This window comes from Falco cherrug, chromosome 1 (genome assembly GCF_023634085.1).
Source record: "Falco cherrug isolate bFalChe1 chromosome 1, bFalChe1.pri, whole genome shotgun sequence".
Taxonomy (NCBI): Eukaryota; Metazoa; Chordata; class Aves; order Falconiformes; family Falconidae; genus Falco; species Falco cherrug.
The window spans coordinates 27,456,462-27,482,461 of NC_073697.1; the positions used below are offsets into that span (position 1 = coordinate 27,456,462).

The 26,000-nt window shown below is 36.3% G+C and overlaps 1 protein-coding gene across 6 annotated transcripts in view; it reads right to left on the bottom strand.

Moving 5' to 3' along the window:
- Positions 1-26,000, bottom strand: part of KLHL5 (kelch like family member 5) — a 62,283-nt gene that overhangs the window by 34,233 nt on the left and 2,050 nt on the right. For 3 of the 6 annotated variants that reach the window (XM_027799805.2, XM_055728399.1, XM_027799804.2), the window contains exon 1: positions 8,208-8,599. In XM_027799805.2, the coding sequence (XP_027655606.1) occupies positions 8,208-8,584 (377 nt within the window). In that variant the 5' untranslated portion in view covers positions 8,585-8,599. Of the gene's footprint in view, positions 1-8,207; positions 8,600-20,410; positions 20,481-24,669; positions 24,763-26,000 lie in introns of those variants that run through there. The other 3 variants (XM_055728411.1, XM_055728404.1, XM_055728417.1) reach the window with 2 other exon arrangements.

A 26,000-nucleotide genomic window follows, 5' to 3' on the forward strand; every position in this document is an offset into this window, starting at 1 on the left:
ACGGAGGACCTGCTTTTCCCCCTCCCAGCAGTAGTACTGAAATGCCTTCCAAAATTCTTGGCCCACATTCCTTCCACCTAGAGAGGGGAAACCTGGGTATCTTAACACTGACCTGTGAATCCCGTGCTTAGAGCAGACACCCAGCCACGATAGTCCTGCAGCTCTGAGTATCAAGACAGCTCTGCTCCTTTTGCATTTAGCTCTCAAATTTGTCTTTAAGTATAGTATGAATTTCCCCTCCCACAGGCTAGAGAGATATTGCTACTTCTGCACACCTCACGCATACTACTCAGAAAATTAAAGACTGAGGCTGTCAGCACACACAATAAGTGTATCAAAGAGCCCTTTTTGCATATTCCTTTAAGATTAAGACTTAAGATAGCATTTTTATCACAAGAAATGAAAATATTATTACAAGTAGCTTAGAATGTTAGTCAGTAGGGTTTCCTTTTTCTATTCTTTAACTTCACTCACATTTTTCTTGGGTTTTCTTTTCTTTCCCTATTTATGTCAAAAACATGCTATCGAGCACTGACCAAATTTTATTAAGTATGGTACAATTTTAGGATGATTGTAAAAATGTAAATAACTAAGAACAAGGTCTTTCCCACACTAGCTACACATTTTACTACCCTGGTGACAAACATCCATATACTAAAGATGCTAGCTTTCTTCAGCTTCTCTGTCTAATAAATAATTTATATAACAGTATGCCTTTTGAAATCAAAATTATGCATAAGCCATATATATAGCTATAAAACCATTCATTTTTAAAATATTTTCTTTCTTGAAGTAGGATGTTTGGAATAAGGAGCTCTACCCAATAAAACAGTTCATTGCAAAGCAATGAAGCAATTTATTGGGCTAGTGAAGTGGTGGTAAATGAGTTTCAAAAATAAAAGAATATATAATGATGACTACTGGAGAGCTGAATTCACACCTCTCCTTCTGGTTTCCTTTCTAGTTGTTTCAGGCTTCCTTGTTGTGGCTTAAATAAAGCTACAGCACAGGCTTTAATATAAAACCAAACCATAACATACACAAGCCTTCTTTCCTCCCACTTCTACTAAACTCTCTCCCCCAAAAGAGAGGCATCAGTGGTTTTCAAATTTTACATGGGAGAAGCACAATCTGTTCCTATTAACAGGATTCGTTATTTTAATAATTTTAAATCACTGCAATTAATTTTAAATTTAAAGGAGGAGTTACTCTTATTTTATAGCAATCACACATATTAGTTAACAGCCTATGAATTCTAGTAAGTATTAACCTTTACTATAACAAAAGTTACAAAATTTTTTCAAGCATTTTATTTTATGCATTTAAAATTATTTTCAGGAAGGTATCTTTTAGCTTAAATGTCTCCATGTTTGTCTTAGAAATAAAAATAAAGCAATAAAGGCTTCATTATAACTAAGAAAAAAATCAAATACAGTTTTCAAACTATTCACTTTGGAACAGAGATAGAAGAACACAATCCAAAATCTGAAATTAGTTTAAAAATATTTTTTCTGAAAAATTGTGTGAAATTGTCTGAAAAAAATCATCAGAAAATTATGTGTAAATTCACTTGTATTTAAAACTGTTCTATTGTCATAACTAGTTCACATAATCCAGCTGTAACCTCACCTGTACTTCTAAAAAAGGTCAACTTCTCCACAAGATAGTATTAAATCCTATAAATCTGCAAAAATGTATTTTAACTGCAAGGTAAGAGTGACCTGGTTAGATCAGAGACATGTAGTACAGATGCTGATCATCTTGTCTCTTCTAACCTTTTGGAGCAAGTAAAGATTATTTACTCGCATTAAGAAGTCACGCTCCTTTTGACAGAAGCAGCATGCTGAAGTGCTGCTTGTTACTAGAGCCTTGACTAGACAAAGGAGTCAGGCAGCATTACAATGGGATTTCTATCCATAAAATCTTGATGGAGAAACTACCTCCAACATATTGCTACTATGCCTACTCAACTGGATGGTTCACAGAATCTACAAATGAAGTCTATTTTACAAGTATTTCTATGCTCTATCTCCTTTCCTCATTCCACCTGCCACCACAACTCCAGCTCTTCTCCTTTCCCCTCAGTTCCTTAAGACATTTCCTCACTAGGCAAGAGACAGCAAATAACGTGACTAACAGTAAGAGGTGTCACACAGCCAGCTTTGCATCAGATGAATTCTGCCCTTTTTCAGTGAAGGCAGTAAGCTGGGTTTCTCTCCATTAACTAACTGCAAGGAGTGACTTTATCTTTGAGACTTCTGCCTACCCTCACGGCCCATAGGTTTCAAAGCTACCCACAAAATGGCAAGGGTGATGCAAAACACAACCGCACAAACTTGGTCCCTTTAGGAAATCAAGCTAAAAGCAAATGCTCTATCTACGCTACCGAAATCTGCAGGCAGCACTGTACACCAACCCAAATGGTTTTCATAGACAGACTTACAAAGTGCAAAATGGGAACTGGGGCCAGAATAACCAGTGCACAGAATTGGCTTAAATATTGTTTTACATGTTGCTCTAATGCTTTCATCTACACCCAGTCTGTGTTAGAAGTAGTAAACACCGGCAAAACTGGACAGATGGGGAAAAATACACATTTTTCTCCTCACTAATATGTTTCCAGTGAACACCATTTTGTTTCTCAGAAAATAAAGTAACTGACATTAACATTGTAAATCTGAATTCATGCATAAAGTATACTATCTTTATAAATATGACATGTAAATAAACAGAAAGTCAACAAACCAATACAGACATCTCAATGTATACAGGTATAAAAAAATAAGTATCATGACATTTGAAAGAAGAAATAGTAAAAATATTAGGTTTAGTCACACCTCAAAAAAGTTCCAAATAATAAAAGAGGTTTAGAGATAAGTGATGGAAATTATGTGCAGAAAAATAGGTGCAACTGCCTTGTGTTTAGAGAAGATAATAAAAGAAAACTAATGCATAGTACCTCTGACTATAAATTACATGCTGCTGTTTACATTCTTGTAATGCAAACCCAAGAATGATGTCAATGAAATCAAAAGCCAATGTTTGACTGACCAAAGCAGAACTCTGCAATCATAAACAAAGCATATGGAATTTACTCTAGCAAATCACCAATAAGCTATAAATTTCACTACTGTTCAAAACCAGTGAAGGCATTTATTTTCTTACTAGAACTGATAAATCTCCAGTAGTTGGACTTCCTAATAAAAAATAATTAAAAAAAAAAAAGTCCCGTGCAGCCAAAAGGTAAGCTGATTGTCTACTTTGACACAGGGCACTACATCTGCTATACCGCATAACAAATCCATGATCTCAAGGTATTTTTTCAGTAATAAGTAGAAGATCTGTTGAAATTTCAAGCCATCTTTAGGCTATAGTAGTCAATTGCTTAAGTCACTAGGGGAGGTAAGAGTATGTCTGACTTTGGACAAATTAGGATACACATTAAGCTACAACCTTTGCATTTTTAAACAAATCTCCATTTTGTAACTTTCTTATTGTGTTAAGATAGCTTCTTGCATTGCAGTTTTTACATACAATGTTTCAAAATAGTTTAAAATATATCTCTTCAACAATTTAGTTGTTTACACTGCTATCTTCAAGCTAGCTGACGTTTTATGGCATGCAGAGACTGAAACACAACTTACTAAAATAACAATATGCCACCTTCCATAATTATAGACTATACTTTGTAAGGAGTAAAAAAATTCCTTCTTCAAACTTAGAAAAAGAAGAACCTCAGCTGCAGAGAATGAAGTTTGTTGAAAAGAAGGATGCTGAAAGGATTCTTGGAAAAAGCAAGAAATAGTTAAAAGCAAGACACCTTCAAAGGCTGGGAAGGGCATAAATAATAGGAGGAAGCCATAAGGTGGTAACAACAAAAACTGCTAAAAATCTAGTGTATCATAAATCAAGGTAATACAAAACACTGGAAAGAGGACAACAGTGACTCTGGAGAGACTGAAGAGCACAGTAAGACTATATATGCATGAGAACTTGAGGGCTACTGATTCACTTTATGCTAGAGAAAATAATTACAGCAATAGCCAGAACTACAATCGTGTAATCAAAAGGCACCAGTTCTAGCAAACATACACACATATATATGCACAGTAACCTTAATCTAACTGGCACGAGCAACAACAGACACCAGCGTAACCTATGCTAGGCCAGCAAAGACATGTATATACAGCCTTCTAAGCCAATACTACTGCATCTTTACTTGTTTCTAATTATGTTAAGAAATAACATAGGCATGTTTCATTGCAGATAGACTCTTGATTATAGCACTGATGTTTCCTAAGAGATGTCTTGGATTTAGTGCAGTGAATTCATATACCCACACAAATGTCACCAGTAACATGCATTCTGTTTGCAAAACAACTATTTAGACTACCTCATGATACATCTACACTGGAGTGATTGAGAAGTGCAGTAGTACAAAAACATACCTGACCAAGCTTTAAGGTAGTCAAAACACATGACAATCTGTGCAAAAATATGATCATCTTGCATGGAAGCCCATTCCATCCAAATTTATAGCTGGAATCCCCTGTGCCTTTGAGAAGTCCATGCTACAGCCTCTTGTCTTACCTTCATTACATCTACTGTTCAAGCTTACTAGATTGCATCTGCTTTGTATGTGCTATGTAATTGTGCCACACTAACTCTTTCCAAATATGCACAGTCATAACCCAAGTGAAGATTTAATAGGCACAGTGGAAAATGAAAGAATTTTAGCAGTAGCATGGAAGAAAAGAAACTAGAAGGCTAGAGATTCTCCCCTGTAAACCAACTTGTCTTTCAGTAGGTTTCTTATTTTTGTCTAATTCATGTATATATCTAGCAAAAAAAAAAATGCTCTTTTCATAATTTTTCAGTCAATTTCAAGTATCATACTACTGTCATGCAACAAAATTAGGGAATCTATCAACTGTCCTTATTTGGCAGTTTGCATTGTTTTACGATAGGAGATACACAGACATACACACCACAATTGGCGGCCCTAATAAACTTACAGCCTCAAAGGTAGGTAAGACTGAGCTGAAAGAATACCAAAGGTGTCTGTAGATTGAAAATTATTGCGGGGCAGACTTAGATTGGAAGTTAACAGCTTACTAAATCCAAGACTGTGCATAGAGCGTGCAATACTGCAGAGTAGCTACCAACTGGTGCATTCAGACCTTGTTTTAAAATCAATTACAGACATCTTACTGAACTTTTCAGGGTTAGGACACAGCTGATGAATTTTGAAATACTGTTTGCATTTAATGTTCAAATATAAATATACATTTTATATTACATTTGAAAACATTTCCACACTTTAATCTACAGTAAAGTAATTCCAATATTTTAACACATGCCTGGGTGAAATGAACCAGATACAATATTCTGCATACTAGGTATGCTCTAGGTATTTTTAGGTTGATATCCACCATGCTTTCAAGGTCTGTGGACTGCTGCTAAGGCACCCACAAAAGTTATGAAAAACGTATCTATTGCTAATAAGTTTAAATCTGCTATGTAAGAGTCTGCACAGCTGTTGGAAAATTTTAAGAAGCGTACAAATCCAAGATGATGACTGTTTCCTCAGGAATGTAGGAAAGTTAACAACAGAGGAAATCTAGGAGACAAAAGCCAGCAAAAGAATTCAAACCTCACTGGTCCAGTAATCAATCATTCAAGCTAACGCTGGTTACAAACAACATGCAGGAGTATAATGTCAACAGCATTATAGCCAACTAGCTCTGATCCCTGAATCTGGATGATCTGCTTGCATGTCAGACACAGCCTTTATCAAAGATCTGGTACTAAACTTGGAATTTGCTTATCCCTTATGCCACCAAGGTCTATACTAATTAGTAATAAATGAATTCTATAGCAGGTCTCTATAAATGAATCACACAACGATCTAAAGCTTTCATAATGACAAAGACCTGATCTAAATGCTTTTCTAGCTGTGCTGTATCACATGGCAAAGAGGAAGGACGATTGATATGTACAAAGCCATTGAGCTGTCACTTCATGCTTTTAGGGCTTGTAACTGGGCGGTAAATTAAAGAGGAGTAAAGAAGTAAGGTCGCTGCATAGCTTCTACAAAGTTTTAAAAAAAGGATTTTTACACTCACACAATTTGTTTCCAATGGAGGAAACAGGGTTTTCATATGGGGAAAAAAGCTATATTTTAGACTAATAAAAAGAACATTTAATTACGTTCTTAACATCAGAACTATTCCAGCTGCTGGACAGATTTCTGTAGTCTGCCCAATAGTTTACAGATTCTTAACAAAGGAGTGAGAAAAACATGGTTTAAGTACAGCGTCCCCATAAGACAGGAGACAGATAATACAAAGCAAGTTCTTACATTACCATTAGTTACATATTAAATTGTACCAGCCCTGAACTCAAAATTTATCCAAAATATTCATTTTAAAGCCTGAAAGTAAAACACTTGCAAGAACTACAAGACAAAAGGAATTACAAATAATGCTAGATGCTATAGATGATTAAGCACACAATTTAAAAGATACTTCAAATTTACTGAGTTCAAATCCTCCATGCACTTCCTGTAGTATACAATTCCACCTGCAAAAAAAAAAAAAACAACAAAACCCCAATGCTATATAGACTTCTCACACCCCTAAGTAAGTACCTGCAGTTCTCCAATTCTACAAAGTAACAAATTAGTTTTGTGGTAAATTCTTCTCCCACAATTAAGAACAAATTTATAGTAATTTCAATCTAGACATTTATCTCTTAAAATTACTTTTTTTTTTTCTACACCGACTGCACATTACTATGGTGAGAATATCCAGTTGGGGTAATGCTATATATAAAAATTTCACATCAGAAGTAAATGTTCCTGAAATGGAAGGTGATGTTACACCTATATCATATATATTATCCAGTGACACAGCTATTAAAAATTCATACATGAATATCACTTAAAATAGGATGTCTTCAGAAATATTATTTATAGCTACATAGTTGTTGCAGCATGATCAGACTGCTGTTATGAAGCATCAGCATGCAGGATTTCCTTTCCCTGTAATTCTAGTACTATTGCCATTCAGTGATAAAAGCAAATACACTGTATTGACTCTTAAGCATTTTTACCCTCCCCCCTTTCTTTGAATCTTTAAAGGTTATATAAACCATAAATAGGTAGTGTTTATATTGTGGGCTACTTTGCCCTTGCACTAAAAGAATTCTTCTCATAGGGAATGCAAAACACTAAAACTGCTATGTCTAGATTGATCCGTCCTCATTAGGCTTTATTAAACAGTGTACCCTTTTAAATAGGCGTATTTTCTGAAATGCCGTATCATTGCAAAGTTATCTTAAAAGCAAGAAAACAAACATCATAAAATTTACTTGAAATGGTAAGCTATTACGCACTATATGCAGTACAAAACAAAAAAAATACTTTTAGTGAAGAACAGCTGATATGCAGTAAAAGGAAATAATAATCTTTCTTGTTAAGTATCAGTTTAATTCTTTTAACTTGCCTAATTTACAACAACTGGTAAACACCTTTCATTTAAGAACAAATTTTGCAGTTTCATCTTTAGTAACAATATGTTAGAGAAAAACACCTTAAATAGACACAATAAAACAGTCTTTTCTTTTTAAGCTAGATACACATTTTAAGACACCTGGACAGATTAAAGCACAAACTGGCCAGCTTTCGATAGATGAAAGTATTTTTTTCCTTCAAGTTGCATATACACAAGAAAAAAATAATCTTTGCTTTACTTCTTAAGTATTTTTTAGTGTCATTTCCCTCATCTATAATGTGGAAACATCCAATAAGAGTCACAAGAAGCTTACATTTTCATAGTTTTCTCCTAACTGGCATGAGACTAATTCTCAGCATAACTGAACGATCAGCATCACTCTGAAATAATTCAGCAAGCATCCTGTAACATTACCATGTAATGGACAATACCTTGTTCATAGCAGCACGTAGTTGGTATACTACTTAAAACACAAGTTTGTGCTTTATTTATCCACATTGACTACATCTGCCTTTTAAAAAGATCCTAGTAAACACACAGAACCCTGACTATAAATCATTTTCTGTTTCTGATACTGCAGCTGCTAGGTTTCTGAAGCATTTTAATCTATAATAAAGGTTAGCCTATATATGCATACTATCTGTAAACATGAAATGAAAATACATTTCTCACAATAGGAAAGTAATCAATAACCTGCATGAACTGCTGTCCGATTCATTTTCTTCTTCACTTGCTCTATCATCTGTTTCTTGTCTGTCAAGCGAACCTGCACCTCCACAGTCTTCTGCTGCAAATTCAAATGTAGGGATTTCTGAGGTGGATGCCATTGGCCAAGGAGGTGAATTCTGGAAATCCTGTTGGCTGGACCTTCTGTAACCAACTGATGTTAGAGGTAGGTTACCTGAATCTAAAAACTTTGTGCCACCAGTTGTTACATTTTGTCCTCTATTCCAGAAGTCTCCCTGGTCGTTTGCAATTGCAGAGTTAGGGGCTGATGCCTGATGACCAAACCACTTCCATCTGATTTTTAAAATCTGTTTCACGTCAAACTCTTTACGAGAACCAGACATCCTTAGTGAAAGCCAGTGATCGTCTAGGCAACAGGGTAAGAAGCAGCACACATAAAAGAAGATCTGTGCACCCAACCAAGACAAGAGAAACACATGCTCTGCCTGTCTGTGGCAAGCAGATTTTCTACAGGAGGAGGGGAGAAAGCATTGCATTCACATAAAAAAAGGCTTCTTTAAGTGTATGTCATTAGAATAAAAACAAAAGGCAATAGATGGTGAAAAATCCTTACATAAAAAGGGTGGTGAAACAATCACCTCAATCAGAAAAAGTGTTCATCCCTTTACCCTAAAAGCTCCAAGGCTGTTTCTCTTGCTTTCCTCTGACCATTAGCTTTCAAAAACACCAAACAAACAGCATTCATTAAAGACCTTTCAAGAGCTGAATACCACCCCCTTTTCTTGAACCACAAATGACACAGAATTCCTGTACTGCATCTTAGAATCTCTGCTTCTTATTCTGTTAACTCTTGCTACTACAGACGGGGAAAAAACCTCACAAAAAGCAAATTGAATTCTTCCTGCTAAAGAATAATTCCAGCACTGCTAATTTACAGAGAAGACTTAAAACCAATCAAAGAAAACTGATTATGCTGAGAGAAACTGAATTGTAAGTAATTCTTTGTCTCATTACAGGACATGCACTAACTTAAAAAGGACAAGAACAGCCTGGAAGGCTCAAGGGACTAATACTGGGGGTTACAGAGCCTTTCATCATGATGTGCTTTGATTCAAACCTAGGTCTGCAGTAACTGAAATTTTCTATCTGAAATGAGCTAATGGTTTGCATTCACTTACACATCACTAAAAGCAAAAGAAAGAGCCAACTGGTCACTATCCAAGTTATCAGAAACACCCCCTGCAAAACAGGCAACAAAGACAACTTCTCAAAAGGCTTCTTTCTAATCATATACAATCAGCTGTTCCAGATCACATTAAAAGTACTGTGATGGAACAGTGAAAAAGATGCACATTTTTGAGACAGTATTCCCTCTAGAGAGTTAATCTATGTAACATACTAAAATATTCAACAGAAGTTTTTATTTGAATGAGGAAGAGAAAGCCAAAAGGACAAAATACATGAGCAATTTACATTTCCTATGAAAAACAGACTATTTCCTCTATGACACAGGGAGCTAGCTATGTATAAAACACTGAGACTTACTCCAATCACATGCAAATAGTAATAATTTTAGAACAACAAAGAGCCACTGGATTTTACCAGTCCTTGATAAACAGATCTATGTTTTCAGTCTTCACAGTTCAGTTACCCTGTTCAACTCTCCAGGATACACAGGCAAGATATTTGTAAGAGCTTCTCTTCTACCTGCAGTTTTCATCAAAAGTGCAAGTCATAATCATTATGAGCTACAAAATATGTCACCTTGTAATTAGGATACCTGCAGTGTTCTTTAAAACAGGTTATATGCAGAGTCCATATGAAAACTTAGAACAGTGCTCAATTTTACCACCCAAAAACCAGTCTGTTTCACACTCAATGCCAGGAGTAAACCATGCTAATTTCTGGCAAACCACAATGCTGAAAGGACTAGTTTTAACCTGGAAAGATCACCCATTGCTACTCACAACACAGTTACTTATGAAAGTGCTTCTCACAAATGCTAGCAAATCTAATTTCTATAGAAACAGCATTCCAGCTGCTCTCTACAAAGAGATGCTGCATTTCAGAATGTGTACCTTGCCAGCATCCTGGCCTACCAGAAGCTAGATACCCAGGCCTTCGCAGCATGACCAGAAAACAGTAGAATATACTTGGAAGGCGAGATGATTAAGTAGACAAATACACAAGGTTGTTACCATTTTTGCTGGGAATTTCACTTTAACACAGCCAAACAGGGAATTATTTAAGAAGGATAATGATTTAAAGTGTCAGCATAAAAACCGTACAGATGTTTAACCAAAATGGTATGACAGGCAGACCCTACTCATCTTGTATACACACGCAGCTAATGGTTAAAAGCTTTACTGCAGTGTACACCATCATTTGTGTAACTGCAAGTTGGGTGAAACTACAGTACACCTTAAGAAGTAATAACAAAAGGACATCTTTTTATTTATCCTCTCCTTACATTTTGTGTTGACTTTGGCTTTTCATTAGAGGTGGAGAAGCAAAACAAGTGATTGGTTAATTTGTTAACATCCAACACAGAAGTAGCATTTTAATTAGCCATTTAACTTGAAAAGCAAGCTTTAAATACTGTTATTTCTGTTGGTATGGTAAATCCATTATACTAAAGACTGACCTGGATTTTCTTGCTTGTATAACAGACTCATTTAAAATTCAGACTGTCCCAGTACAAGCCTACTAAGACAACAGTAGATTTGCCGATTCTAGTGCTTTTTCAGCACTTTCTCATGACTTAATGGAAAATACAGCCTAATTACTGCTTTTCTTCGGCTGCGAAGCTATAGGGTCAAACAGAGATTAGAAACCAAATGTGCTGTAGTTTTAAAAGACCAAAACACAAACCTGTTTTCCATCTTCTCTTATTTTTCTAGATTATACAGACTCTTGCTCCTCTATACACTCTCCCAAATTGCAGTTCTAAGACAGACTGCATAAATATCTAAAATATTTCTCTGTTTCGTATAACTCAGATACAAGTTTGTATTACAAACAACAAGATGAAACAAGTAATCCTTCCGTTAAAATTGACAACACCGCTTGGAAATAATTGAGGGACTCTTCTTGTTCGGGACAGTCTTTATCACTATGAACCATGTGACAGCTTTTATCAGGTCTCCTGCTGAGAGTTAACAGACTTTTGAGGAGATCTGAAATGACGAACTGTTCAGACTTCCACTTGCTAGGACCACTCAAGCTTCAACTTTAACATCTCCTCTGGTGACTGGTGCTCACAAATCCAAATGCCCACCCCTAGTCTATGGCCTCCCCTCATGTCTTTCTAATGCACTAACACATTTCTGAGAAGCCTGTTTAAAAGATAAGATTAAGGTACCATCTTAAAGTCATTCACAGTATACTCAAACTTTGCAAGGATTCTAAAATATTTTTTTCATTTACTAAGGCAAAATTTTTCATTTAATGAAAAAAAAAAGGGTGCTTATGCCCATTTTTTCTGACTTTTGTCACTTGCAGCTGAATATCCATTTTCTATTCTGTGGTAAATCATAACAATATTTTAAATACAGGTACACTGGCCTCTTCAGGAACATAATTTTGTTCACATTAATGAGGTTGCATAAACTTACTGTGAAAACAATTTTGAGAACTCTAATTTTTACTGATCAGATTGACATTCCTAAGAGCGGAGCACCTGAGTGTTTAAGTACATAACTTCTCTCCTATAAGCAGATCCACAAAGTAATAAATGCCTGCAGTTAGCAAGGGGGAACATTTTCCCCACTTTGGGGACGACGACGACGACGACATTTCCCCGTTTTCCCCACAAGTTCCCCCTTGTGAACAAAAGGAAAATATTTGAATGCATACCATACATAAAATCTGCAGTTGTGCAAATAGGTAACAATAAAACCACAGCATGACAGCTTTATAAATTGCTCTTTTCAAGACCTTCAGAACACTTAATCTCCACAGTGATATACAAATCTTTTTTTACTAGAGAACTTTACAAGAACTTTACTACACTGACATTCTTGGTATTACATATATTTTGTTTATTCATACAAATGTTAAGGGAAGATTGCAACCGAGCCTAACTAGCTAAAATTCAGAAAACATTTTTACTCCTAAGGTGCTTCTACTGTGTATTTTGAGGGAAGATACCTTCTAAATATCATTAAGTACACCACTAGGAAATATGGAAAAAACTATTATTCAAATAATCAGGTCTACAGACTTTTATTCGTTATGACTTTTCACTTTTTTGAGGCACTTTTAAGATTTTCATGGTAACATTTTTCCTGTCACTGCTGTTTTGGCTTCAAAAAACTATCACCACAACTTCAGGGCAATTCATCAACATACTTTTTCAAGGTATTTAGTCTGTCAAATGGATTTAAAATTATCCATTTTTAAACTGAAGATCTAGGGGCATAAAGGCTCTCAGCTAGTCCTTGGAAGATACTAATGATCCTTTAAAGTGCCAATTAAGAATGAAAATGTCAAAATAATTAGATAAAGTCTTCGTTCTGACTGCCAGAGTTGTTTGTCTCTTGAAAAAAACACTGCTTAATAAAAACATTAAATATAAAAAGACATATTTTAGACATAGACTCATTAAAATGTGATAAAGTAATACATTATTGCCAATGTTTAGTGATCCTAGATATTTATTCTAAAGCATAAGAAAGGTTCGCTGACTGCAATGTTCATCAATCAAATGCATACTTAGAGCATTAAAAGGCATACAAAATTTAACACTTTTTAAGAAGGAATTACTAAACTTTAAAATATTAATTTGAGGCATTAAAATTACCGTTCAAAGAAAACTGCTACAGACAAATCCCAAATTCTCCTTCTAACTATGCTCATGTTAAAAGAAATGTTAGATGTTTACTTGTTTACTTTCTTTTTTCTTCGCCATTCCTGTGTTCCAGCCCCAAAATTACAGAAATAGCTCAACAAGGACTTCAGGAAGATAGATATGTTCATGCTCTGTGATTCTATAAAACAATAATCACTTCCTATCCCAAAGTTTTTTTATAAGGGCAAACATTTCTGTGGTTTATTGTTATGTGAAAAGTCCCTTAAAGCAAGCAACAGCATAGTTCATCCAGGAGAAAAAGAGGAAAACACCCCACAGATGCTGACTGTATGTACTTAAATTCATTGTTCTGACTGGCAGAAATGAGCTGCAGCCAAATTACTGGCACTACATCGCAACTTTCTGCCACTTTGCATTGCACATTTCCCTTGAGAGTTGCAAGCCGTATGTTTAAAAACACTGACTTTAGAAAACTCAGTGTAACAGTTGCATGAAAAGACCAGTATACAGCAACAGCCTGGTTTGCTGTTTATTTTATTCAGATAAAGGGGGCAGAGGGGAAGGGAGAAAATTTCCATATGTAATAGAAGACTATACTGTCAGATCCTGGTTTTTTAGCTCAAGCATCATACTGGTTCACACAGAACAATAGTTGTGATCCAAGATATTTACATTTCTTTAGCATCAAAACATTAACATTGATTTCTGTCTATCCAAGTAATACCCAAGTACTATCAGGAACTGTACCATCTACGTAAAACTGAAATGCAGAGCTACTCCTGAGCAAACAGCACAGTAAGTCACCTGAAGCTTATTCACCCCCTAAAGGGTTTGCACTCCAAGTCCATCAGGTCAGCTGTCATTTTTTAGTTAAAACTCATTTATAATACAAAATGGACAATATTGTAAAAGACTAACCCCCAAATCACAAAATCAGTTTTCTGTACCAAAAGGCTCAAGTAGCCACACAAGCAGAGATTAAGACAAGCAAAAGGTTCCCTGTTCATACACTCCAGGGACACCAGTACTGCCAATTCTAATGAAAACAAAGTAAAGTCATCAATCTAGAGACAGTAATACTCCAGCACAAATCACCTCCTCTAGGAATGCCACTGTTAAGGAAGAGTGGTAACAAAAACACTGGTCTGCAGATATTTGAAGAACTCCTGCCAAAAGCAAAGCCTTTCTTTAGACCTAGTTTAGAAAGGTATAGCCCAATAAAGCTACAAAAGACCATATACCACAGATTGAAGGACAGTGGCAAATCCAAACAAAACGACATGGACATAGTTTCCTTTTATCAAGATAAGATAAACATAGCCCAGGTCACCTCTGTAGGCATATTTGCAGGCAAACTGAAGAAGATATTTTCACATTTTTCCAAGACAGCAGCAGCTTTATTTCACCACAAGTAATTCGTTTCTTCTCAAAACCCCACAGGAAAATGGGAAAAGAACAACACTACCAACACTGTCAACAGCAGAGCGGATATTTGGTAAAAAATTACAGGTATTCACAGTTCTACATCAGGCCCCATACTACCAGATTATGACACAGTAAAAGAACAGTGAAGAAGTAGATTTGCAAGTGATTAGGTAACACAAGACAGTGCTCCATGCCAGACCACACAAACTTTTAAGAGAAATACATAGAGGTCCATAGGTGAAAAGTTTACACCGTATTTAAATGTCAAGCTATGCAATGCCACAGCTACTGAAGCAAAGTCTTTCAAGTTAGACCTTTTTAAATGAATGATTTAACACCTAAAGACACAAGAGATTCATTATTTCTCTCTCAATGAAAACCTCTGTTTAATTAGAAACTTCAGTTAACATTCCCCCACAGACTTTCAGCTGCATAAGGGATAATATATGAGGATATAATATTTTATACATATTTATAAAACAAATGGTGTGACCTCATCTGAAATTCCTTGTGTGCAACTGATCACTGCAACTCAAAACCACTGTTGCAGAATACACGGTTCACAGAAAGGCAAGACAAATGATCAAAGTATAAAACCAACAATCACCACACTAAAAGGCAGAATGCTTCTAGGAATCATATCAATATTTGTAAGTATCAAATTAATGTTTATGAGAACCACATTAATGTCTCAATATGAAAAACAGAACTTTTATTTAGTTTTAAGAGTCAATACCTCATTACACAAAGACATATGCTTACATTTTAGGAATCCAGTTGTGCGTAACATCACAGATGTCAAACAGAACTTCTCATAAAAATCCCTGCTATATGAAGAATTCTACCACTGTATGCCCACCTGGAGCTGAATCTCACAAGGGATGTCAAAGGCAACATCAACGACTTTTATGGTACGTAGGTGACAAAAGGAAGAATTTCATGAAGTTCAGCAAAGGAAGGTGCAAAACTCTGCACCAGGGAAGAACAATCCCATGAACTAGTACATGCTGGGGGCCACCCAGCTGGAAAACAACTTTGCAGAGAAAGAGTCTCTTGGAAGTTGCCAAGCTGAACAAAAGCCAGCAATCTGCCCTTGCAAAAAAGGCGGCTAATGGTACCCTGGGCTGCATTAAGAGTGTTGCCAGCAAGTTGAAGGATGTGATCCTTCCCCTCTACCCAGCATTGCTGAGGTCACAGCTAGATTGCTGTGTCCAGTTCTGGGCTCCTCAGTACGAGAGAAAGGGACATACTGGAGAGCGTCAGCAAAGGGCCAAAGATGACTAACAACTTGGAGCATCTCTCGTATGAGGGAAGTCTGAGTGAGCTGGAACTGTTTAACCTAGAGAAGACTCAGAGAGGTCTTGTCAATATCCACAAATAACCGAAGGGACGGTGCAAACAAGGTAGAGCCAGACTCTTTTTAGGACAGTTCAGCGACAGGACAACAGAGGCAACAGGTAACAACCAAAACACAAGAGGTTCCGCCTAAATGTAAGGAAACACTTCTTCATTGTGAGGACTACTGAATATAGGCTGCCCAGGAAGGTTGTGGAGATACTGAAAAGCTGTCTGGACGTGGTGCTGGGCAACCTGGCTTTTGGTGACCCTGCTTGAGCAGGGGGAGTTGGACCAGATGACCTCCAGAGGTCTCTTCCAATCTCAACCACCCTGTGATTCTATGAAATATTGAACTGTTTGTAAGGTGGCAAAAGGGAATTCAAGTATCTAGCTATCATCTACTTATTCCATGGACTTAAGCCCCTTCCTTAAACTGACTTTACAGGAATGGCTGCTGTGACAAGTAAAGAATTATTTTAAATAATAACAATCTGCATTTATCATACAAGTAATATGAAAGCAACATAACCCATCAAATGAGCACCCTAATTCTATTTGTGCACTCACATCCATTAAGTACCTTTACACCACCACTGCCTTCAAAGTAACAGCTGGATAGAAATAAACCATTTTGGTAAGCCTAAGGCTAGACAAATAAAAAACATTTTGATCTACTGCCATGTTGCAGTCATGATCCTTACAAGTAGAGAAGATGACTGCAAAGCATGGTAACTAGATGTACAGGAGGTGAGGAATTCTGTGCATCAGTTTCTCAGTTACAGTTTATTCTCATACCCCCACTAAATTAAATATTTCTTTTATACATACAAACAAAAGTATTAAATGCCTTTTTCAAGAAATGCTTCAGAAGCATTTTTGTTAAGAGTATTATCTAAAGAACACTGTACATGCACATGTTCTCCCTCCTCCAATATGTTATTAAGATTTTCTATGCCAACTCTAAATAGGTATGATTTACTTTAACAGTACAATACAGAAAAGCATTCTTCCAATTCAGCTTGCCAGCAATGATTGCTCCTTATACAGGTCACTGAACACAGATGAAGCACTGACTATGCAAGAAATGCCACACAAAGAAATTACCTCAATTTCTTATAAAATATAGGTATTCTACTAAAGAATTTTAAAAGAGCGTAAGTGTTCATATTCCAAGTAAGGACTTGTGAGGTGACTCATCACCAATTACTACTAAAAATCCTGTTTATAAATAGACACGCTAGTAGCTGACAAATATACGTTACTAGAAAGTATTATCTTGCAGAGTAGAAAACCTAAATCTTCCATCTTATTTCTCCACAACAAGTGACATTTACAGCAGAAACTAAATCTGAAATTAAGCACTGAAATGAGATCAGTATCAGAGACCAGTATTCATAATCAAAAAGTCCCAGAAACATTTAAATTGGATCATACATATATTTGTTTAGAAACACACAACAAAACGTCCTGTATTACTGGCTTTAATTACAACTTCGTATCTTGACAATAGGTTTTTCGTGTTACAATAAGCTTCACAAAGTTGTAAAAGCAACATGATTAAATTAAGAGTTGTTAATTAAAGGTTTCCATTGATTTTTACCAGTGATTTGGCTCAAAGAAGCATTATTAGGAAAAACACATGCAGACCGAATCACAGTACATTTAATTATCCCCTTCACTCTAAAACAAAACTTCTCTGCCTTGGGTCAATGTTGCTTAAAAATAATACATATCTGAGGCATATTAAAGGAAAAATATGCTTTAATTCTGTATTTGGATACATAGTTTAATCTGAGATTTGATAGTATCAGGTCACCACTTATTCCTAAATATAATCAGAAAACTGGTTTCTTAGCTCTCCATTCTGTCTCTGCAGTTTCATGCAGAAGTAATCTCATGTTCCCCACTAGTATTTATTTTACAATCTCTTCTAACAATAATTCCAGTTCTCCTACATGCTTCATCTCCCATGTTCTCCTTCACCCACACGCATGCATATCCCTCCCTACTAAGTACCAGGACAGGGAGGATAAGCAAATCCTTTGTCGTATTCAGACCCAGAAGCAGACAGGCTCAGCAGCAGGCAGGTCAAGTAGTATTACTTGGCCTTCCCTACCTACCCGTATTTCCAAAGCCTTTCAGGAATTTGAACACGGTAAGAACTCCATTCTGACAGAGCTTGACTGAAATTGGCAAGTAGACAGAAATGTTCAGGGAGAACTAATAAACCAAAAGACATAAAACCAACTCATCTGGGGAACTTACAGACTTGCAAGCTGCATTACCTTTTGCTTCTGAGTATGCACAACTGCCTTAGCTTGAGTAGCTCTGTACCACCTAAGCCCAGGATTTAGGAACAAAGCAGAACAGAAATCATCACAATATCTGACTGATTGCTCACACACAACTACAAGCTCCTAGTCTTCAACAGCTGTAAAACTGAAAAGGCCTTGAAAAGGAAGGCAACAATGACAGAAATCGACAACCTATTAAACCTTTATATCATGAAAGTACCTGCAGAGTTAACAGTTCAACTATCCTAAGAGGCACACTGATCCCAGTCTTAGCTGCCTGACCCATGTTTTTACAGGAATCCTGAAACCTTTCCTGTTCTGCATGAGTGAGAAGACAAGAGCAATATAAATCAATTGCCAGGAAGAACACAGGATACTAACCCAGACTGTTGGCACTCCCAGGGGCATGAGATCCACTACTGAAGTAGCATGCTCCTAAAAGGGAAAACTCTTGAACACAGATTACTAAACTGTCAGAAGCTGGCATAATTGAGAAAAAAATTATTTGCTTACCAAGTGTTTTTTCTTCCTCTGATATGAACTCTGGCTAAACCTTAAGGGAAATACAAAACTAACATGCTGTACTATCGCACGTAGATCTCATTAGATTTAGATGATCTGCAATCATTTGCCCATCTATCCTCCCTATAAGCTCAAAGTTCTAAGAATTCCTAATTTAGCTTTCAGTATTTATAAAAGATATTTCTCATACATTGAGCTCATAAGTTTTCAAACAATAATGTCTGAATACTTACGGAAACTATCACCTGATCCATTTTAAGTACAATTGGTTTTGGTCAAAACATCAGTTAATTTCTTACACGAAGGTGCAATTTAAATTTGTATTTGTTAATGGAAAAAAACATCTATCAAGAAGTGAGAGGAGGTACAAAAAGAGTGAAGTTCTACTACTTATCACTTGATCTGCCACATATTTATAAACTCATAGATAAATTTTAATTACTTTTATTTCCTTGGAAAACACTTCCAAGTTTAAAATGCTATGGTTCTTGGTGAAGATCTTGCCAAACCTTACAGAGCTATAACAACATCATTAAATGCTCTACTTTCTTAATGCTTTAATTACAGTTTGAATGCACAAGTTTGTGATTACATTTACATCCAAAGTATCATTTATCCTACTGCATGTAAAAGATCAAGATTTAAACTTTGATTTCATCTTTGGCAAGGACCAAGTGATAATTTAGTATTTAAAAGCACTTATTTTTAGAATATTAGAATATATTTTAGAATATCTACCAGAAAAATGCATATGGATATAATGAATAATCCATGTAGAATGCTTTCCTTATCTCAAGGCAACTGTCAGGCTAACAGCTTATTTGTGCAAAAGTCAACATAAAATGTCTGCTCTGGTAACAAAAACTCACTTGCAAACAATCCAATCACCAAAACCACTAACAAAAAACTCATCTTCCTGTGAGCTGCTCCTGTGTCTCCTCACCACATAAACACTACTTGTAAACATTTAATTAATTTGGTAATTCAGCTATATTACTGTTTGTATTCTTTACAGTTCAGGTTAGTAAACCTCTCTGGACTTCATTCTTCTCTCATTGTACACTACAAATACGTACAATATAACATGGCCAGGTGCTGTGAATATTTCATGTGTTCTACAGGTATACTTTAGCTTGATTTTGAACAAGTTCTGTTGGCTTGAAACTGAGACTACAGTAAGCATAGGAATGGTGTGCACTTTTTTTGTTTTTATAATAAATGGTACTGTTTCTACCCAAATCAACTCAAATCTGTACTAGACAGATGATGAGATAATCATCATGCTTCTATAGCCTATATCAAAATGTTAGCAGTATTTCCTCTTACAGCTTCATAACATACTGCAAAAAGGAAAGGAGGTGGAATAGATGGAGCACACCAGAAAAAACAGCAGCATTTAAAAAGATAACCTAAAAGAGATTTGAGATAATGTGGCTCTCTACTTTTTTTGATTCTGAATAGCTATGATTGCAAGATAGCTCTAGCTTACTTTGAAAGAAATTTTTGAGAGCAGGATGGTATAAAGGCCTGACCACAGGTTTTTCTTTTCTCCCTTTCTCTTCCTGCATTGCTCTTTCCCCTTTACGAACAACATATACAGAAAATGGATTCAAAAGTGCTGGGGGGGAGGAGGGAAGTGCTTAGGAAGTGAAATTGCTTGTAGGTCAATATGATGGAAGATCTTCCTATTCAAAGCCAGTATTAAAATATGCTGTCTGTAAACAGTTCCTCCGGTTGAGAATATGGTCACTAATAAGCAACACTAAGCATGAAAGGGTTACAAAATCATAAGCAGATCATAGTACCACACACTCACTCACTCTGAAACACGGAAGGAAGAACAGGAAATACATTCTGCTCCAGCTAAGTCCAGCTTTTAAAATATCTTGCCTATTGATTAAAAAAGAAGAAAGTTTCAGGGAAACTAGTAGAAAGCAGATACAGCAGAAAGTTTAAAAATAGGAACATTTCACTCAACTGAAAACTTAAAACTGCGAAGTTGAACTATTCTTTTATGTTTTGTGTTTAGCTTTTCAAAAGATTGAGGTGGGGTTTTTTTCTTTTCTGGTAATCGCTCTTAATATAACATTTCAGAAGAAAATTGTACCTCAGATAGGAGTTAGTAAAGAAACTGTTTCCTTCAGAGCCTCTCTTCTTACAGGTTTAAATTCTAATCAGAACTGAAATTGGAGGGGAGAGATTTCTTTTTAACCTAACATGGAATACTACAACCACAAAACAAAGAGAGATGAAAGAAATAATCACTGTTCTGGCCTCATAATAACATCATTATAATCATGTTTCACAAAAATAATTGATTTTTCATTTAATGTCATCCTTTCCAATGCTACTGGTGTAATGCTTGGCCAAGGTGAGAACTGCTTTACTGCTGGAGGCACAAAGCCTATCTAACCTATCTATCTAACGAAGTCTTCAGTTGCAACCCACAGGAAATAATTAAGAAAAGACTGTCAGAAACAGGTCTGTAAACATTAAGTTATCCACAACACTCTTGTTAGTTACTTAGGATTTCATTCTTCTTAGGTAAGACACATTCTGCTCCTCCTCTCCCTCATATAAAATCCAGTAAGCATAAGCAGGAGAAGCACCTTACATTTTCGAAAACTTTTTCAGAGGCTTAAAAAGCTGTAATTATGCGAAACACTTGGGCAAGCTGTAGCTTTTTGAAACTGTAAAGGGGGGACATTTCTCAAAGTTAAAAAGGTAAGGTTGATTCTGTAAGTAGGAAAGCACTTGTACATTTGATATCTAAAAAGATGTCTAGTACAATTGATGTACTCTTTCAAGAACCAACCCCACCACTGAATGTGTAATACAGAGCCATAAGAGTTTACCCAAAATAAAAAGCAGAATGTTGATTTAAGTGGCAATTTCTTGAACTGGAAAGCACTGCAAATTTTAAGCAAGTTGGTTAAATTCTTATTAAGTTTTAAATTAAGTTAAATTATTTTCACTAGACTCAATACAAAGTACATTGACTATTTTGACAAGAGTTACCAGCTAAAGCAGTAGGACAAGTCTATCTCAGACACATTTTCAAAGAGATTAAGCCAGTGCTCTACATTAAATTTCCCTGGTTTACAAATACATCTTGTACAATTTTATGAACAATCTTCCATTAATTCTGAAGAACTGATGGATGCCCTAGGAAGAATCCAAGTTAATAATGAAAAATTCTTCTTCAAAATATATCCTGTTGTTATGGAAGAGATCAGCATTTTTAACATCAGTTGCACTTGGAATTGCCAGAAGAGGTAATTAATTGGCAAAGTATTCCTCTGAACAGACTGAAATCAATATCTCCCTCAACTGTACAGAAATTTGTCCTCTGGAAAAATGCCAGCATAGTCCGTAAGACATAATTACTAACCAGGAGCCCTGCTTGATAATTAATCATTCTACCTTGCAGTAAGACAGGAATAAGGATTTCTCTCATAGTGATCCCCCTTTTCAGTTCCTTCTCTTTGGAGTATATTTTGGCATTTGTTTAAAATTCTTTTTAACTTTCATGACCACTAGAGAAAAACGTGCAGGCCAAGTCTAAAAATTCTGATGACCTAGAGGAGGTTGGCTATTTTCTAAGTGGAGCTACCACATTCTGAACCGCTGCAAAATAGTGAAAACAAGAAGTCTGATCTCAAAGTAATTTCTGGGGATCTTCAGCAGTTCTAATAATTTCTAAAGCTCAAAATAGTTTTGATGTCATCTATGGTGGAAGATACCAACAAGGATATAGACTGACCAAGGAAGGAAAGATAAAGGAAAAAAAAGGAAAAGGGAAAAGAGCCTGACTAGAGACCAATCCTTTATGACCCCAAATTAAATAAAGCCTATTATTTCCCAGAAAATAAAGCAGTCAAGAAGGACTGGTTTCCCCAATTGCTTGATGCCATACATACGTGACTATAATAATTTTCCGATTATCACTGCTGTTGGATTAACAGGCTGTCTAGGAAAGGCTTCTAAACAGACAAGGGAGAGGATAAATAAAACAGTGGCAGCATCTTTGTAGAAAAAGCTGAATTTCAAGGCACCTCAAGAAAGAATGATGCTTGTTTGAGTTTCATTGCCATATTCTTTATAACCCTATGTTTTGAATTTATCAAACCTGAGTAAAGACAGAGGAAGACATCAAGCTTAAGCAGATGCCTCCCAATCTCCATCTGGGCACCAAAAGCATCATTCTGCTATGCAATACTAAAATATTTGGTACTATTGAGAGCAATGCAGAGTGAGAAACAGGTTCTTGTTTTGATGTTATATAAGCCTGCATTGAAGAAAAGCATGCAGTAGACTAATACAACACCAAATACTCTCCCATTGCTGGTACTGATGATTACCATAGCTAGTGCCAGGGGACTACCTGCCAATTACTTGCCAAAGTCTGTCCCACTGTGGCAACCAGACACTTGAAACAAACTCCTTAAGATGTCTTGCAAGCATTTCCTTCTTTGAGACCAGAGCAACAGGAATACTAAAGTGGTATTTTGATACATGTTTCTAAGTATAAGAAGCTTATATGGATGAATTTCGTTTAGCCCAAACACTCAGTATACTAACTAAAAAAGACATCAGCTTTTTTTGGTGCACCAATGGGTGAAGAAGTGAATATTGGAAATATGAAATAAATTTATAATTAATCTATATAAAACAAAATATGAGTACTGCAATTTCTCCCAACAGTTTAACAGAACCAATACAAATAAATGACAGGATAGCAATGGTCTCAAACTCTAAACTTACCAAACTCATGATTCCCAACTCATTAATGTGATGGCCATGCACAAAAATGCCCAAAGCAAAACCTTGTAATTACTATACCCAGAATTCTCAAGTACTGTGTCATCACTCTTAATAAAAAATATGTCTCAAGAGTTGCGTTCTTCTAGGCTAGCACTGCCACACAGCAAACAGCCACAAAGGGCGCTGCAGCTGGCGCTCAGCTATCACTGGGCTAAATTTATTTGAAATAGACTTTCTGTTATTCCATCACATAGAACTGCAACATTCCTTTAAACTTGTTGTTCCTGGAAAGCTAGTCAAAGGTTACAGACCCAACCCCCGCCCCAAAAATATAATTAATTATATAATATACTGTGCCAAAAAGTTTATCAAGAAGCAGAGAAGCAGAAAAATACACAACAGAACAAATTAAAGCACCTACTATTAAAAACATTATTTATATATGGTAAATTGCCAGTGATGTGACAGATGACATGAAGAGTGAGAAAGACCGTCTCTCTTCTTCTGTATTTGCATCATGATATGAGTAAATCCTAGACAATAAAGGAGTATGTTTCTTTATCAACATTCCCAAAGCAGAGGGATCTCACAGTCATGAAAGCCAATTTTTTCATTTTAGTAAAAGCTAGTATTCCTAAATTAACTGGACTACTTTTCTAACTCACCACTATTTTTTCAGCAGTATTTTACTTTACAGAGAGCTCAGATAAAGCTAGATTCTTGCATGTATTCATGTTTTCAACATTCTTTTATTCCTTTGCTTTGTGCAAATGTCAAAGCTATTCCCTTTGAGAATTACTTTAGCTTAGAACATTCTTACTGCTTTCCTGCTAAAAAAAAATGGAAAGTGAAAACCAGCCAGTATTATTGGAGTAATGAGATTTGACTGTGCAGTTGACGGGCCTCTATTCACAAGCATTTCTCTAAAGAAGTATTTTCTCTTACAGATTCAGCATCAGCTTTGCCTGTTTTTCCTATAATGATTAAAAGATTCAAAGTCAGAGGTTTCTCATGCATTTTGAAAAGATTAAAACTGAACTTTATAGTAACACTGACAGTCTTCTATAAAGCATGCTTTGATAAAGAGCAGAAGCGATGAAATCGCATAAAAATGTTCCAAACACTAGGAGTGAAGTCCAGAAAAGCAAAGTCAATTTCTGCTTGTGTACACTTACCGGGAAGGAAGCCTTCACAAGATGTTTAACAGACAAACGATTAAATTTCAGGTGTAAGGAAGACCTAGTACCTTTGTGAGCTAAAACTGTGTTCCTTGTAGCATAACTTAATGTTAAAATTGAGAAAATACAATAATTACCTGTAACACCAAAATGAACTCTTAAGTGTTCAAAGAATCACGTAACTCCATTTGTCTTCCTCTTTCCAAAAATTTGAGGTAGCAGGTAAAAACCTGGAGGCACAAAAACAACAGTGCTAACAAATAAGAACCAGCCATTGAAGGGAAAAAAACCCAAAATGAAATCAGGTTGCCTACTCTATTCAGACAGAACTTCCTCCCATTTGCCTTGTGATTCCTAAGCTTTCTGAGAAAGCAGCGACAAAAGCATGTCACCACAACTGTCACCTTAGCTTCTTCCACAACTTCAAGTTACTTACACATCAACAAATACTCCAAAGAAAAAGGGAAAATTAATATGAAATTTGAATACCTAAACCAGGGGTCCTCAAACTTTTAACCAGGGGGCCGGTACGCAGATGAAGCGGCAGACAGTCAGCTGCGGCTGCCTGGTTTCCCCCCCCAACCCCCGAGGGGCAGGGGGGGGTCAGGGGGGTTCTGTAAATAGCGGGGTCGGACTGAGGACCCTGGGGGGCGGTATCCGGCCCGCGGGCTGTAGTTTTAGGACCCCTGACCTAAACTCTCAAGGAACACTGGGTTACAAGACAGTATGGTGGGGTTTTTTTCTGTAAAAAAAATCACCTCAGTGCATTTTCACCCCTACCTTCAACTAGCTGTAATTCCATGAAGGGAAGAACAGTGGAGAATTGTTCTACCACATGAAGCCCTTAAACTGAACACTGTTGCCAAAAAGTTACATTGATTGTATTGGTGAATAAAGCCAAGCACCACTACACATGCTTCAATAAACCAGACATTTATATAAAAAAGTCACACCTACTATTACAGTGACTCTCAATCTTTTCCTATCTACAGGCCAGTAGAAAGTTTCCAGCCAATGTAAGTCCTGTACTCAAAAATCCTAGCTTGCTGAAATAGTACATGTCTACTTTTGGCTCAGCACCAAACAAATTGACTATATGCACTTTAAATTGAAAGACAACATAGCCCCACAGGACACCTGCATGCATAGTGTGATACCTAATACTTGACTTCTCATGGTCTGATCTTTTTTCACTAGCTGCAAGAGCCTTCTAGCTGTCTGAATAGTAGTATCACCTCATTCTTGCATCTGGAGCACATGACCTCATCTCTCCTATATGATTGGTTTTTAAGGTCATGCAGCCAATTAATACATGTATTTACGGTCAGCAGTTGCTTTGTTGGGAATTTTGAATGAAAGCTTTTGTTCTTGTGAAAAAAAGCAAATGGTGGATGGTCAGGTTTGTGATTAATGCATTCTTCTACTTGGTAAGATTGCTATAATAAAAAGCAATTTAAATGACAGGGGA